General features: G+C 40.3%; 1 protein-coding gene across 1 annotated transcript in view; it reads left to right on the top strand.

Annotated features, from left to right (window-relative positions):
• The window catches only part of LOC117472474 (whirlin-like), a 177,510-nt gene that overhangs the window by 142,247 nt on the left and 21,187 nt on the right, over window positions 1-14,076 (top strand). The window contains exons 9-10 of the mRNA XM_034117677.1: window positions 6,424-7,123; window positions 7,476-7,648. Coding sequence (XP_033973568.1) covers window positions 6,424-7,123; window positions 7,476-7,648 — 873 coding nt within the window. The remainder of the gene's footprint in view (window positions 1-6,423; window positions 7,124-7,475; window positions 7,649-14,076) is intronic.

The following is a 14,076-nucleotide window of genomic DNA, read 5'->3' as shown; positions in this document are numbered from 1 at the left end:
TTTTCTTTTACCAGCTGTATTCACCTTGCAGGTGCAGCTATGTGGCTTTTATCCTGGATAAAGTGTTTAAGTCATGGATGTTTAAAGTTTAACTTCTTCATATTTGACTAATATTAAAGTTCACTTTTCATTCAGGAAGTATGACGCTGCGCTGTCAGTACGCTTGTCCATGTTTGTGATTGGTCGAATGCTCCAAATACCACCCCTTTCATGTGAACGAGCACCTAACTAGATAGGACACGGCTGGCTTGAGCGATCCACTTGATAACCAGCGTCGTAGTACAGTTTAGCGAGAGCGCGTATGTTTTGGATTGGGCCAACCGGCTAACTCAAACATATCCAGGTTAGGAAAATCCGGCTTCGTAGTACAGGCCTCAGATGATGCTCTTGATGTTTTTAATTAGTTATTTATGCAGGTGATTGATAAACATGCTCCACTTAGAAAGCAGACAGTAAGGAACTTTAGAGCGCCTGGTTAGATGAGGAACTAAGGGATCTAATGAAACAAAGAGATGGTGCAAAACATGTAGCTCTCTCATCAGTTATGAGTCAGATGGGCACATTTATAGAAGGTTAAGGAATTATGTTACAGCATTAAATCAAAAAATAAAACAATTGTATTATGGAAATAAAATTAAAGATATAAAGGATGACAAGAAAAAACTGTGGAGTTTAGTGAATCAAAAATCCACCTCAACATATCTTGAGGTGGAAGGGAAATTCTTGACTAAAATATTTAAAATAGAAAAAGTGACAATTACAGATGTTGAATGTCTACTAGGTAAATGTAACGATAAACCACCAGGTGGGGATAATTTAGATGGTACATTTCTTAGATATGTTGCTAATTTTGTTACATTTACAATGAATACACTCAAATTTCAGGACCAATAATTATGACTAAATTCTCCTTTATCTTTAGCTCTTTAACAGCAATAAAACAACATCTGTATGGACATGTGAATGTAACAGTGCCTAGCTTAGCTGTTAACAACATGACAAATGGTCACATTCAGCGGCACCACAAGGTATACAGCAGCTACAGATGTAGCACTCCAGATAGGACTCCACCCAGCGGATTCCAACCAAAAACCCAGCGGATCCCAGTGGCTGGGAGATTAAAGCCCTCCCACTATTTCCTAAGAGGGCGTTGCCAAATTTCCCAATTTGTTCAATTTCAGGATTTAACCATGAGATGGCACTTCATTCACAAATACACAAAGACAACTGGATGTTGTAGACCTTAGTCTGTTTGCAATGTTTGCAGCTCTGCAGTTGTGTTTGCTGAATACTGTAGCATTTAATCACTTATTTGTTATGGTTTTCACAGGCTACTATAACGAAAAAACAAATAAAGTATATCTAATCTTATTATCTTAATTGTATATAATGTATTGTATTATTAAGTAATATCATACATTAACCCCATTATAGCAGATGCCACATTGAATGGATGAACACATTTATGCATCAATAATTACAACGGAGTATTTCTAAATACAAGTTGTAAAAATACTTATATGTATTTAATACTAATAACATAATTATTAATTTTACTTTCAGAGGATAATACTTTTAACTTGGGCAATTGACAATTTTGAATGCAGGATATTTACTTCTAATACGTATCTTATTTCAAGATTTTATGTGCTATAATGACAGTCGGACAGCCTGACTTGTTTTAAGACATCTTATCAAGTGAAATTCACTTACTGCACTGGCAGCCAAATTTGCTTGTTTTAAGCGCAAGCATGCTTATATCTAGAACGTTTGGCCTTAAATTTGACAGGGCATTTTGGCAGTGCAGTCGGATTCTCTAAAGTACCGCAGTCTCCTCTCCTAAGTCCTTTTGAATTCTCCTATCCACTATCCCTTAACCCCGTGACGTTTCACACAGAGGTCAAGGGATAGACGATAGGGATAGACGTTAGGAGCTGAATTTTGGACTATTCGACCGCAACCCTGGCCATTCGACATGCACGGCTGTGACAAATGACAGATGTCTGGAAGGGCGAACTAGATAATAGGAAGTTAGTGGGTGCAGTACTACTTGATTTTAGTTCTGCTTTTTATGTCATTGACCATTCTTTACTGTAACACAAGCTGGAACAATATGGTTTTATTTTTGATATGCTGAGGTGGTTAGAAAGTTACCTGACAAGTCAAACTGTTTTCCTTAATGGAAGTCTCTCAAAGATTAAGACAGTCACTTGTGGAGTACCTCACGGTAGTTGTTTTGGACCACTTTCATTTTCTATTTTCACAAATGACCTACCATTAGTGTTACAAAAAGCCAAAATTGTAATGTATGCAGATGACTCAACAATATATGATGCAGCATCGAATAAAAGACAGTTGACTAATTTTATGAATAAAGATCTACAATTGATATCAGAGTGGGTCATAAATAATAAGTTAGTACTCAATGCTGGAAAAACAAAAATGTTTATTAATAGGATCAAATCATCAGTTAAAAGGTGAACCCAAATTGCAATTACATTCAAACCATATTCAAATTCAACAGGTCAAGGAGACAAAATTGCTAGGTATGACCCTGGATCATAAATGATCTTGGTCTAAACCAGGGGTACTCAAACTTTTTTGTTAAAGGTCCACTTGTGAATTTTATACAAGGTCACTGGTCCGGATCAATGCCAGTAAAGTCCCCCCCGGAGCGGAGCAACGAAACGGCACCCCTGTATACACACGCACACACACATGCAATACAGGATGATGGCTTGAACTAGTGGGAGAAATGGCACTGTTTGTCTGCAGCCAATGCCTCGGCAAAAAAGGCATTAGAAGCATTCGAAAATCAAGGTAAACTTGCAGTTAACTGGCGGTCTGCAATGCGTGTCACGCTCGCGCACACAAGTAAATATATATGCACGTGCATTCTCACAACGCGTCAGACACAAGAAAATATACATTAATTTACATCAGAATCTGATTTTTTTTTTTATAATGTACATCAGAATCTGATTCTTTTTTTTTTTAACAGGGTTCGGTCCGGATTGATTTGCAGTTCGGTCCGGATCCGGACCTTGGTCCGGAGTTTGAGAAGCCCTTGTCTAAACAAATTGATAATGTTGTATGTAAAATGGGAAGGGGTGTGTCACTTGTAAAAAGAATTGTAAAATATTGGCCAATAGATGTTAGTAGACAAGTCCTGGATGCTTTGGTTCTGTCGCAGCTTGATTATTGTTTGGTTATATGGTCTAGTGCTGCAGAAAAATACTTAAACAAACTAAAAGTAGCACAACATAAGGCAGCACGATGTGCACTGCAGTGCTCCTACAGAACCAGAGTAACTGGAATGCTGGAGACACTGAAATGGTTAAGTGTCAGACAGAGGTCAACTTATATTTTGTTAAATTTTGTCAGAAATATTACAGTGACTCACTTACCACATATATTATCACAAAGGTTTATAGCGCAGTATGTTCAACATAACTATCAAACACGACATGCAATAGAAGGAAGGTTCGTATTACCCAAATCTAGCAGTGATTAAAAAGCTGCCACACTGGAACTCATGTGAAATAAACAGCTGATAGATCTCGACAGGTATCTGATAATAGCGGATCTTTGTTAAGATCCATATGTCACGGATAGGATCATATTCTGTCCTAAATAAGAGACATGTAATCATTTACAAAACATCACAAAGTTTTTATTTAACAAAATAATGTTGTTTAATCCACGTTGGCGTACTACACAAAACCATCGGTTTGTTTTTTCATCAGGAAATGCAGACCGGCTCAAACAAACGATTTTTAATCATCATCCTCACGATCATTTAATGTATCATATGTTCGCCGAATTGACATGAAAGCACTAATAAATGTGGTTTAATCCACGTGAGTTTACAACTACAAAAATAATGGGTTTGTTTTTATATCACATCCGACGGGAGGAAATGCAGTGCTCAAGGCTCTCACTACCGATTTTGAATCCTAATTTAATCATCATCTTCACGATCATTTATGTCTAGGCTATGTTCGCCAAATTGACAAATATGAATATACTGTAGTCAACTTCATTGAAACGTTATTAACTTGCCCAAACTCAGTAATTCACTAAAAAGAGGTTTATTTTTAATGAAGCCTCGTCATCTCACCATGGGCAAACGGGCTATAATATTGTACTATTGTTAATAGTTTACTGTATTATTAGTGTTTAATATTACTGCTATACCATCAGCCATGGCCCCCACCCCCCTCTGAGTGACAAGCTTACAGTTACAGTAGCTGTCTTTGTGTATTGCAACCAGGGAGAGCAGTGATGGACGCTGCCACAATGAAACTAATATGAAATAAACAGCTGATTCCTCACACACACAGTAGCCTGTTGTTTCTATGCATAAAATAGTGAGAAGCATGCCTCTGGTTAATTATTATATAACTTATTTTCTCCATAAAAGCTGGTGGGTTCAAAGCAATACGGGAATTGTGATGTCGTGGCTTTATCTGACAGCATACTTACATTTATGGCCCGGGACACACATATTTATTTAGATATGTTTTAAACAAGTTTAAATAAAAGGCTGGAGTGTTTCTTGCTTTGCTCTGAATTCTCCTATCCACTATTCATTAACCCTGAAACGGTGTGACAAAGCTCTACCATCCCCCCTCTGTTAACAAGAGATAGTAGCCCATGTTGCGGACTCTTTGTTTAAAACTAATTGCCCATCGGAATGTGTGGAGAAAGTCTCCCAAGGGCGATGGGAGACTTCTGACTTTTGTCACATTCCGATGGACTATCGGAGTTAACATGCAGGGCAGCATTGCCGGTCTGAAAGGGTCTCTGGAAATATCAAACATTTAATTAAAGTTTTAAAAACACAGACAGGTTAAAATCAGAGGTGGAAGAAGTATTCCGAATATTTACCTAGGTAAAAAGACGTGTTAGAAGCAAATGTCCTGCCTTCAAAATTGTCAATAGCCCAAGTGAAAAGTATTATCATCTGAAAGTAAAATGAATCATTATGTTATTAGTATTACATACATATAATTTGTGCAACTTATATTTAGAAATACTTCGTTGTAATTATTGATGCATAAATGTGTTCATCCATTCAATGTGGCATCTGCTATAATGGGGTTAATGTATATTACTTAATAATACAACACATTACTGTATAATACGTGATAATGTATGAGTTGATTTACTTCGATCTACTGTTCTGTGTACACCACAACAATATTACAAAAAATATACTGCATATTAAAGCAAACTATTGTAAAGGTATGAGCATAAAAAATAAAGAAGTGTAAACATTTACATTATTATTATGATTATTTAATATATAAAGACTATATATTATTGAATTACAATTAAGATAATAAGATTATATATACTTTATTTGATCTAAAATATTGATGTTTTTTCGTTATAGTAGCCTGTGAAAACCATAACAAATAAGTGATTAAATGCTACAGTATTCAGCAAACACAACTGCAGAGCTGCAAACATTGCAAACAGACTAAGGTCTACAACACCCAGTTGTCTTTGTGTATTTGTGAATGAAGCGCCATCTCATGGTTAAATCCTGTAATTGAACAAATGGGGAAATTTGGCAACGCCCTCTAGCAATTTGGCAACGCCCCCAGCCACTGATCCGCTGGGTTTTTGGTTGGAATCCGCTGGGTGGAGTCCTATCTGGAGTGCTACATCTGTACACTCATTTGTATTTTTTTGTTTGGCCTTATGATGGCAAAAATTGGATGACCATTTTAGTTTTCATTTCATATAGCACTGTATATTGCATGAAATTATGAGCTGTTTTGTTTTAATTTTGTTGTATGTATGTGTATGTATGTTTTGTGTGTGTGAGGACCCCAGGAAGAATAGCCAATGCTCATGCTAGTGCTAATGGGGATCCTAATAAAGACAAAGATTAAAAATCAACATATAATGCCTCACACCACAGTATTACTATATATTCAGAGGACATGATAGATCAATGTAACAAGATTAAGGAAGGCCCAGGAGGTGGTCCATTAAGGATGTATTGTATCACAACAGAGCCGTCCACTAACCAATCAGAGCTGACTGGGCTTTGGTTTCAGACAGAGCGTGAAAAGAGGTGCTGCAGCACAGGCAGTATGAGAAAAATAAAGAGCTTTTTGAACATTAAAGCATGGAGACATGTCCCAGTAGAGACACTACATACTGATATGAACCTTAAAATGAGCAGAATGTGTCTTCTTCAATGCTTTAGAGTTGTGAGTATTTGGAGTTTTTCAACTTTGGACAGAGCCAGGCCAGCGGTTTCCTAGCTTCCAGTCTATTAATCCTCTCATTTCATTTTGAGAGGACAATTCTGCAACCACAGCTGTCACTAAATGAACCAGTAATCTTTATAAGCCTTGTTCATTTTGTTAACTTTTAAACTCATATAGGAGCTTTTTTCATTGACAGGCTGAAATGCGTGCTTCAGGTGAATCTCCTACATTATCAAGAGATGCCCCCCCCCAGGCTCACAGCAGACTGTCCAGGGACAAGGAGCCCAGCAGGAAGCCTCCAGCCCGCCGGGGGCAGCTCAGCTCCAGCCCCCTTCTCACTGGCCCAATACGGCTGCTCCAGGATTGCCTCTACAAGTCCCTCAAATCCCTCCCCAGCACCCAGCAGTCTTTGCCCCCCTCTGCCCAACACACCTGTGCTGCTGCCAGCCACCACGCTTCCCTCAATGCACTTAATCACACATGCCAGAGTTCCCTTCAAATATCTGACCCTGAACAATACAACCACTCCAACTTCGCTCATCCCTTCCACCAGCATGGGGCCAGCAGCTGGCACAGCTCAGGACCCCACACCTGCCCCGGCCTCCTGCCCCCCCGGCAGTCCTCAGAGGCATCTGTCAGGATGGCTTGCAGATCTAGCTCCTATGAGAAGTCCTCCTACTTTGCAAAGTCAGCTAATTCTTCAAAAGCTGCATCTCCCATGCAATCCCCTCATCTATCACCTCGCCCCTCCCCATGTCCCTCCCCCTGCCCCTCCCTCATCACACCTGCTGCTCCAACCTGTAGTCCTGACCGGCCCTGCTCCCCCGCCCTCACCCACAAAGTCATCCTGACCGACATGAACTGGCTGTCTGCAGACTGCCGAACACAGCAAAGAGGTACACGTATGAGTGTTTGGTTTCCCTTTGCAGAGACCATCTCTACATGGGCGAGAAATTCTAAATTGTTACACATACCTATAAACAACATTGCCTTTGTGATTTTGTTATGCATATATATTTTTGAATATTTGCTATACAGTATATACAATCCGTTATGGAAAAAATACTATACTATACTAATACAAGTGTGATCAAATCATATTGAAATGTTGGAAATACATATTTATATATAATATTTATATATGAGATAGATAGCATGTCTTTGTTGAATAATGGTTCCGTGTGGTTCTGAGGTAACAGCAGAACCGCAGCATGTGTGGACTGACTAACTCTGTGGGGCCTCATCCAGGGGCCACTCTCTCCCAGCTGTCAGACAGTGGCCAGACTCTGAGTGAGGACAGTGGGGTGGATATAGCCGAGGCAGGGGGCCTCAGTAAGGACGGCAGCCCTCGGCCCAGCAAGAACCCGCAGGGCCATCTGGAAAAGCCAGGGGCCCATGCCCCCCCTCCAGGAACCAGACAGGTAAATAATCCCTTCAAGAAGTTGCTGGATGCACCATGTTTAGTTTGTTCTTATCCAGATTGTCCTGTTAAACTCAATTTGTTAAGAATGTGTGACTTCAGCTCTGTTCAACACTACTCCTGTTGCCTTGATTCAATCGACTCAAACAAACACAAATCTGAAGTCATCTGCATACAAGGAGAGGAAAATCAATAATGTCAGCGTTAGACAAGCTTTCAATAATGTATTCTATGAGAAATGTTTGTTCAAATTTGTTTTCATTTCATTGTAACATTTTAACAAGATATGAAGTTCTCAAAAGAGCAGGTTCTGACCATGTTATTCGCAGACTTAGATTGTCTTGTTGGCCACCAAAGCAAGAGTTATAACATTTATAGTGCGACATGTGGAAAAACTGTTATTGAAATGTATACAAAAATGTAACTGAAAAAATAAAACAGTTTTATCTCAATCCAGTTGGGGCATGCAAGTACAGATTAAAAAAGAAATACTAAATCAAAAACAATAAGCAGATCATAAAAGAGATGTCTGGTACTAAGGTTTGAATTCCACTTTCCAATCACAAACAATAGCACAGTAATATTTTGGAGCTGACTTCATTAGAAGCCTCAGCATCAATCTCTGGGCGGCGCAGTCCTTTCTCTCTGTCACAGTTAAAAGTCTGGGCAGGACAGACAGAGGGAAATGTGAGTCTCCAAAGACATAATGATGTCTGCGGATAGGGGTGAATGCTCTGTTTTAGTGCTGCTGGACATTAGCGCAGCTTTTGACACTGTAGATCACAGAATAATGATGGAAAGGCTCAGGCAGGTGGTGTCTCAGGGAGTGCCTTGAAATGGTTCTCCTCCTACCTTTCAGATAGGAGTTTCTCTGTGTCTTTAGGTCCTTACACTTCTGATACTGCTGCTCTTACCTGTGGTGTGCCTCAAGGTTCCGTTTTGGGTCCTATTTTATTTTCCTTATATATGCTTCCCTTGCGTCAGGTTATCAGCAAATTCAGTAATATTTCCTACCACTGTTACGCTGATGATATTCAACTTATGTCTCTTTTTAACCTGATGATCCTGATAGATTATCTGTGTTACACAACTGTCTAAAGGCCATTAAGGACTGGATGTCAGCTTAATGCAGACAAAACAGAGGTTCTCATCATTGCGTCAGACAGTATAGGCGCGTTCACACCGGAGTACTTTGGAGTACTTTTCCCACAATAGTTCATCAGAACTACGATATATTTGCGTTCACACCAAAAAGCCCCAGGAACTAAAGTAGTTCAAATTAGTTCGTCTGACCCGCTTTTCAGTCCCTGCTAGAGAGAAAATAGTTCGTACGTCTGATTGGCCGTGCGGAATGCAAACCACGCCCGTTTGACTCTGAATTTTTTGTTGTAAGCGGCCATTGTATTTGCTCGCTTCGGGCCAGCGCCCCCGAAGAGATTACTTTTGTGAAAGCAGTTATTATAGCAACACTAAATAAATCATCGGAGCGGTGGAGTGATGAGGATGTGTCGGCGCTTCTGGCGATTTACTTGGAGGACGCGAAGCGCCGCATTCAGAAGCTTCTACTGAATGCAGTTTCCGTGGTTCAGCAAAGTTAGCAGACCTGGCAAAGTCATGTCGGGACGAAGGTAAAATAAAATACATGCACTGCACTGTTTTAATCTGCACAATACTGGTCTTAGATGTACTTTTATTTGCTCAGTAGATCGAGCTAGCCATGCTAGAACTTGCTATCATAGGTCCAAGCTGGCTAACAACATCTAGCTAGCTAGCTATTCTCAGCCGTGCCCGCTATGAACACATTTTGACTTGTGAATAAGTGTGCAATGTTCTGTAATTTGCTTCACTAACTCATGGCACTAATCGTGTGTTTCAGGCGAGGTGTTTCTCTCAGGATTAGAAACTAGTTTTCCCCTCCGGGATAAAACGATAATATAACGTTAGCAATTAGCATGCTAGCTGGACATAATGCTACCTCTAACAATACATTGTAGTTGCTATAATTTCAAGTCATTTGCAACATTCATTCTACATGCTAATGGTAAAAGCTTAAACAGTTGATTACCTGCATGCCACAAAGACTGATGTTCTAATATTTTTGCACATTTAAGTAGAAATGTAATTGAAGTTCTATTTATTTTTCCTTTTTTTTATTGATTGTTATAATTGTACTCAGCCATGTTATGTTAGATGTCAATCCACTTACACTGTAACTACTCTGGCCTTGAAAGAAGGTTACACATCTAACTGATGTCCACTAATCCCTATAAAACAAAGTTCAAGCATACATTAAGCACAAAACAATAAATAAGGGCACTTTGATATTTATTTTTTATTTGATATTATTTGACCCTATCTTATACTTTACACCTGCATTTTGTACACTGTCCCTGCCTGCACCATGTCCAATGTTGGACAATGTTGTCTCGTTGTTGCGATTAAACTGATCTTGTATCTTGCTTATTTCTCCTTAGGAAAGCGGGCACGGGATGACAGCTTCCTTGACACCATCATGGCGATGGACCGCCGTGCCATGGTCAGCAAGGAGAATGAGGACCTGCGTGCCAAGGAGATGCACGACGAACGGCTGCTGCATTCACACAAGGCCCAGGAATCGGACGACCAGCTGCTCATGGTGCCAGGTGGAGCAACAAAATACCTTTCAGGCTGGGCTTCTGGCAGTGCTAAGCGAGCTGATTAAATCCAACAGGCCTTCAATACAAAAATTAAGAAAAACTTGTCGTCGTTGATAAACTGTACAATGACTTGTTGGGAGGCGTGTTGTGCAGTGGTCTGGTGCGTTGGTGTTCGGATCACGGGAGCACAGGTTCAAACCCCACTGCAGTCAGGATGTCGTTGTGTCCCTGGGCAAGACACTTCACCCCAAATTGCCTACACCTGGGACAGTTAATTTTGTATTATTGTGATTATATATATATGCCACTGTTATTAATACTGACACCTAACTTTGCACTAAGGTGTGTCTGCTGCTGAGCCTACCTATTGTTATTATATATATATATATATATATATATATATATATATATATATATATTGCCACTGTTATTATATTGTTTTGATACTACTGACACTTATTGATCTGCTGCTGATAAATAAAAGAGAACCTACATGCACGGCACTAGCATCATGACTGTCTGTGTTTAAACCAGCAGCAGTGCAGCGGTACACAGACTAACCTGTGTGTGTGTAACGTAGTTCTTCAGGTGTGTATGCTTAACATGTATGTATTTATCACAGTGAAGATGGTATACAAAAGCTTTTTAAAGAGCTTTCAACCTCATCCCATTGTCTTTAACACACATTTAACATAATAATATACTCATATTAATATACAAATATACAGTATGAGTACTGTTTTGATACTGACATTTAATCTTTGCACTAAGGTGTGTCTGCACTATTGTAATTGTGTCTGTTGACTGTGGTAAATAAAAGAGAGAACCAAATGCACTGTACAAAAGATCAGCTTTATTGTCAATTTACAATTTCCATGCTGTTCAGATGCCTCATAAGGGCTGTGCGCGTGTCTTGCCCCGCGGCGATTTTTTTAGGTTGCGTCTCCCCAACGTTGCTTCCAGGCGAATACAGAGGAGTTGAAAAGAGCCCTTGGACATTCGGAAATCTTTGATCCACTGCACATTGGTGTACGTTGGCACCACCTTCTCCCACCAGGCCGATGTTCTATTGTTCACCCAGAGAGAGCGCGGGACACGGCGCGTTCCGTAGTATTCGCATATCTGGAACACATACAAAGACACAAATTAGCCCTACATAACTCCATAAATCCTACATTAGATAGTATTAATGTGATTTAATGAACGTACCATTGCTGTTCTTTGGGCGTGATAACGGTCCTCAGCTGTCCTACGGCGAAACATGTCCATAGCGTGTGCTTTTCGTCGTCCAATCCTTTTGTTAAGGCTTCTTAACCGCCTTCGCCTTCGCCTCCGCCTCCGCCTCCGACTCAGCATTTCTATTGCATTTGAATGGTCCATCTGTATTTGTATTTGTGGCTGAGTTATTGGCTTAAATAACTCAGTTACGAAGCTGTATAACACGACCACCAAAACGTCAACTCCATACCGTGTCTGAGGTCGGAAGGTAAACAGAAGCATACAGCGGAAGCGGAAGTTTTTTTTCTTCTTCTTCTCTCGGTTTTTTGGCGAATTGCAACTTTAAGGTGCATACCGCCACCTACTGTACTCGCCGTGAAGTTGTTTGCGGCCTGCCAGTAAACCCAAAGCAGAAGAAGAAGAAGTGACGTCAGCGGCTCATTTGCCTAATCCACCCCCAGGAACTCATTTTGGTGTGAACGCGATCTGCTTTAGTTCATCAGAACTAAAAGAGCTCTCATGAACTAAAGTTCTCATGAACTATTGCAACACAGTCTCACGGCATTTCGTGTTATAGTCACGAAATTAATCTATTGATTCGTGTTCACCAACACGATTTTCCCATTTTTTTCGTGTCACACAGAACGATTTTAAAAGCAATGTAAATAATAACAAATTAGAAGGAAAAAGAGATGACAAAAAATACAGATTTCAGTATTCTGAGGCTCTGAGCCCCATTTATTTTCCTTGCGGACGGCAAAAAAACTCAGACATTATACAATTTAAAATAAAAGGGATAGGGTTAGGCTTAGGGTAAGATATTGAGTAAGAAAATGTGTTTATGAACCACACAGCTTCTGGTATTCCAAGACCCGACCGGACAAAAAGACGTGGTGCAGGCACGAAACATACTACCAATATAAATACATTGCTTTTAAAATCGTTCTGTGTGACACGAAAAAAATGTGAAAATCGTGTTGGTGAACACGAATCAATAGATTAAATTAATTTCGTGACTATAACACGAAATGGCGTGAGACTGGGTTGACTATTGTGGGAAAAGTACTTGGTGTGAACGCCCCTAATAGCTCCGAAAATTTCAAAGAGTCTTGGGTCCCTTTCCTCAGCTGTTCGGTCCAATCTACGAAATCTTGGTGTGACATTTGATCAGGCAATGCATTTTGATCATCATGTTAAATCACTGACCCGCACATGCTCTTTCCATCTCAGAAATATTGCAAAGCTCAGGTCTGTTGTGTCATTAGCGGAGCTTGAAATGATCATTCATGCTTTTATATCATCCTGGCTGGATTATTGTAACTCCATTTTCACGTGTCTCAGCAAATCATCTCTCAACCGTCTACAAATGGTCCAGAATGCTGCCACCAGACTGTGGATGACACACATAACACCAATTTTAAAATCCTTACATTGGCTCCCCACTCGTTTTAGAATTGATTTTAAGGTTCTGGTTATTACTAGGGCTGTCAGTCGATTAAAATATTTAATCGCGATTAATCGCATGATTGTCCATAGTTAATCGCGATTAATCGCAAATTAATCGCACATTTTTTATCTGTTCTAAATGTACCTCAGAGGGATATTTTTCAAGTTTTTAATACTCTTATCAACATATGAGTGGACAAATATGCTTTACATGTTTGTTTATTATCATTTGAACAATGACAAATATTCTCATGAATATTAAACACAACAACCTCTGAACATTACAAATATTAGCCTCAATTCAACCTGGAACCTCTCTCATACAATAATACAATACAAAGTGTGTGTGTGTGTGTGTGTGTGTGTGTGTGTGTGTGTGTGTGTGTGTGTGTGTGTGTGTGTGTGTGTGTGTGTGTGTGTGTGTGTGTGTGTGTGTGTGTGTGTGTGTGTGTGTGTGTGTGTGTGTGTAGACACTGTGATGGATCGTTGGAGCTATGTGCAGCTCAAGGCATATATGCTCGAACGGGAGCTGCCTGGACGCTGCAATCATGTTGCGCGCACTATCCGTGCTGAGTGTGCTGACTTTTCGTACAATGTCCCACTGTCTGGCTACCTGCATAAAGTCAAGTGCTCGGCGCAGTTGTCGGCGAAATGTCGCTCCTCTGTTTTCATTGAAACAGCTCCTTATATCCGTTAGCGCAGCTAGCTAGCACCAGATGCTAACAACAACAACAACACGTAAGGTGTGCCTCGCTCCCGCCACACATACACACACCCTCCCGGTCCTCCCGATGGCCAGTCCGGGCCTGCCGGTGAGCGTGGAAGTGTGGTCTGCCACAAGCGGGCGGCAGGAGCGGGGCTGTCAGCATCAGCTTGTATATGGTATTTTAAACTCGATGCGCTCTGAAACTACGGGGCGAGGACAAAAAATACACATGCGTTAATCGCGTTAAAATAATTAGTGGCGTATTAACGCGTTAACTTGACAGCCCTAGTTCTTACATATAGAGCCCTGCGTGGAAATGCACCGGAATATATAAATGACCTTCTCCACCCTTACATCGCCAGTAGGTCACTTAGTAGGTCACTTACAGAGATGGGGTCGTTACTAAAAAAAAGTAATATATTA

The sequence above is a fragment of the Trematomus bernacchii genome, unplaced genomic scaffold, assembly GCF_902827165.1.
Source record: "Trematomus bernacchii unplaced genomic scaffold, fTreBer1.1, whole genome shotgun sequence".
In the NCBI taxonomy this organism is placed as follows: domain Eukaryota; kingdom Metazoa; phylum Chordata; class Actinopteri; order Perciformes; family Nototheniidae; genus Trematomus; species Trematomus bernacchii.
The sequence above is the reverse complement of the archived record's forward strand: the minus strand, read 5'-3'. Positions and strand labels throughout refer to the sequence as shown.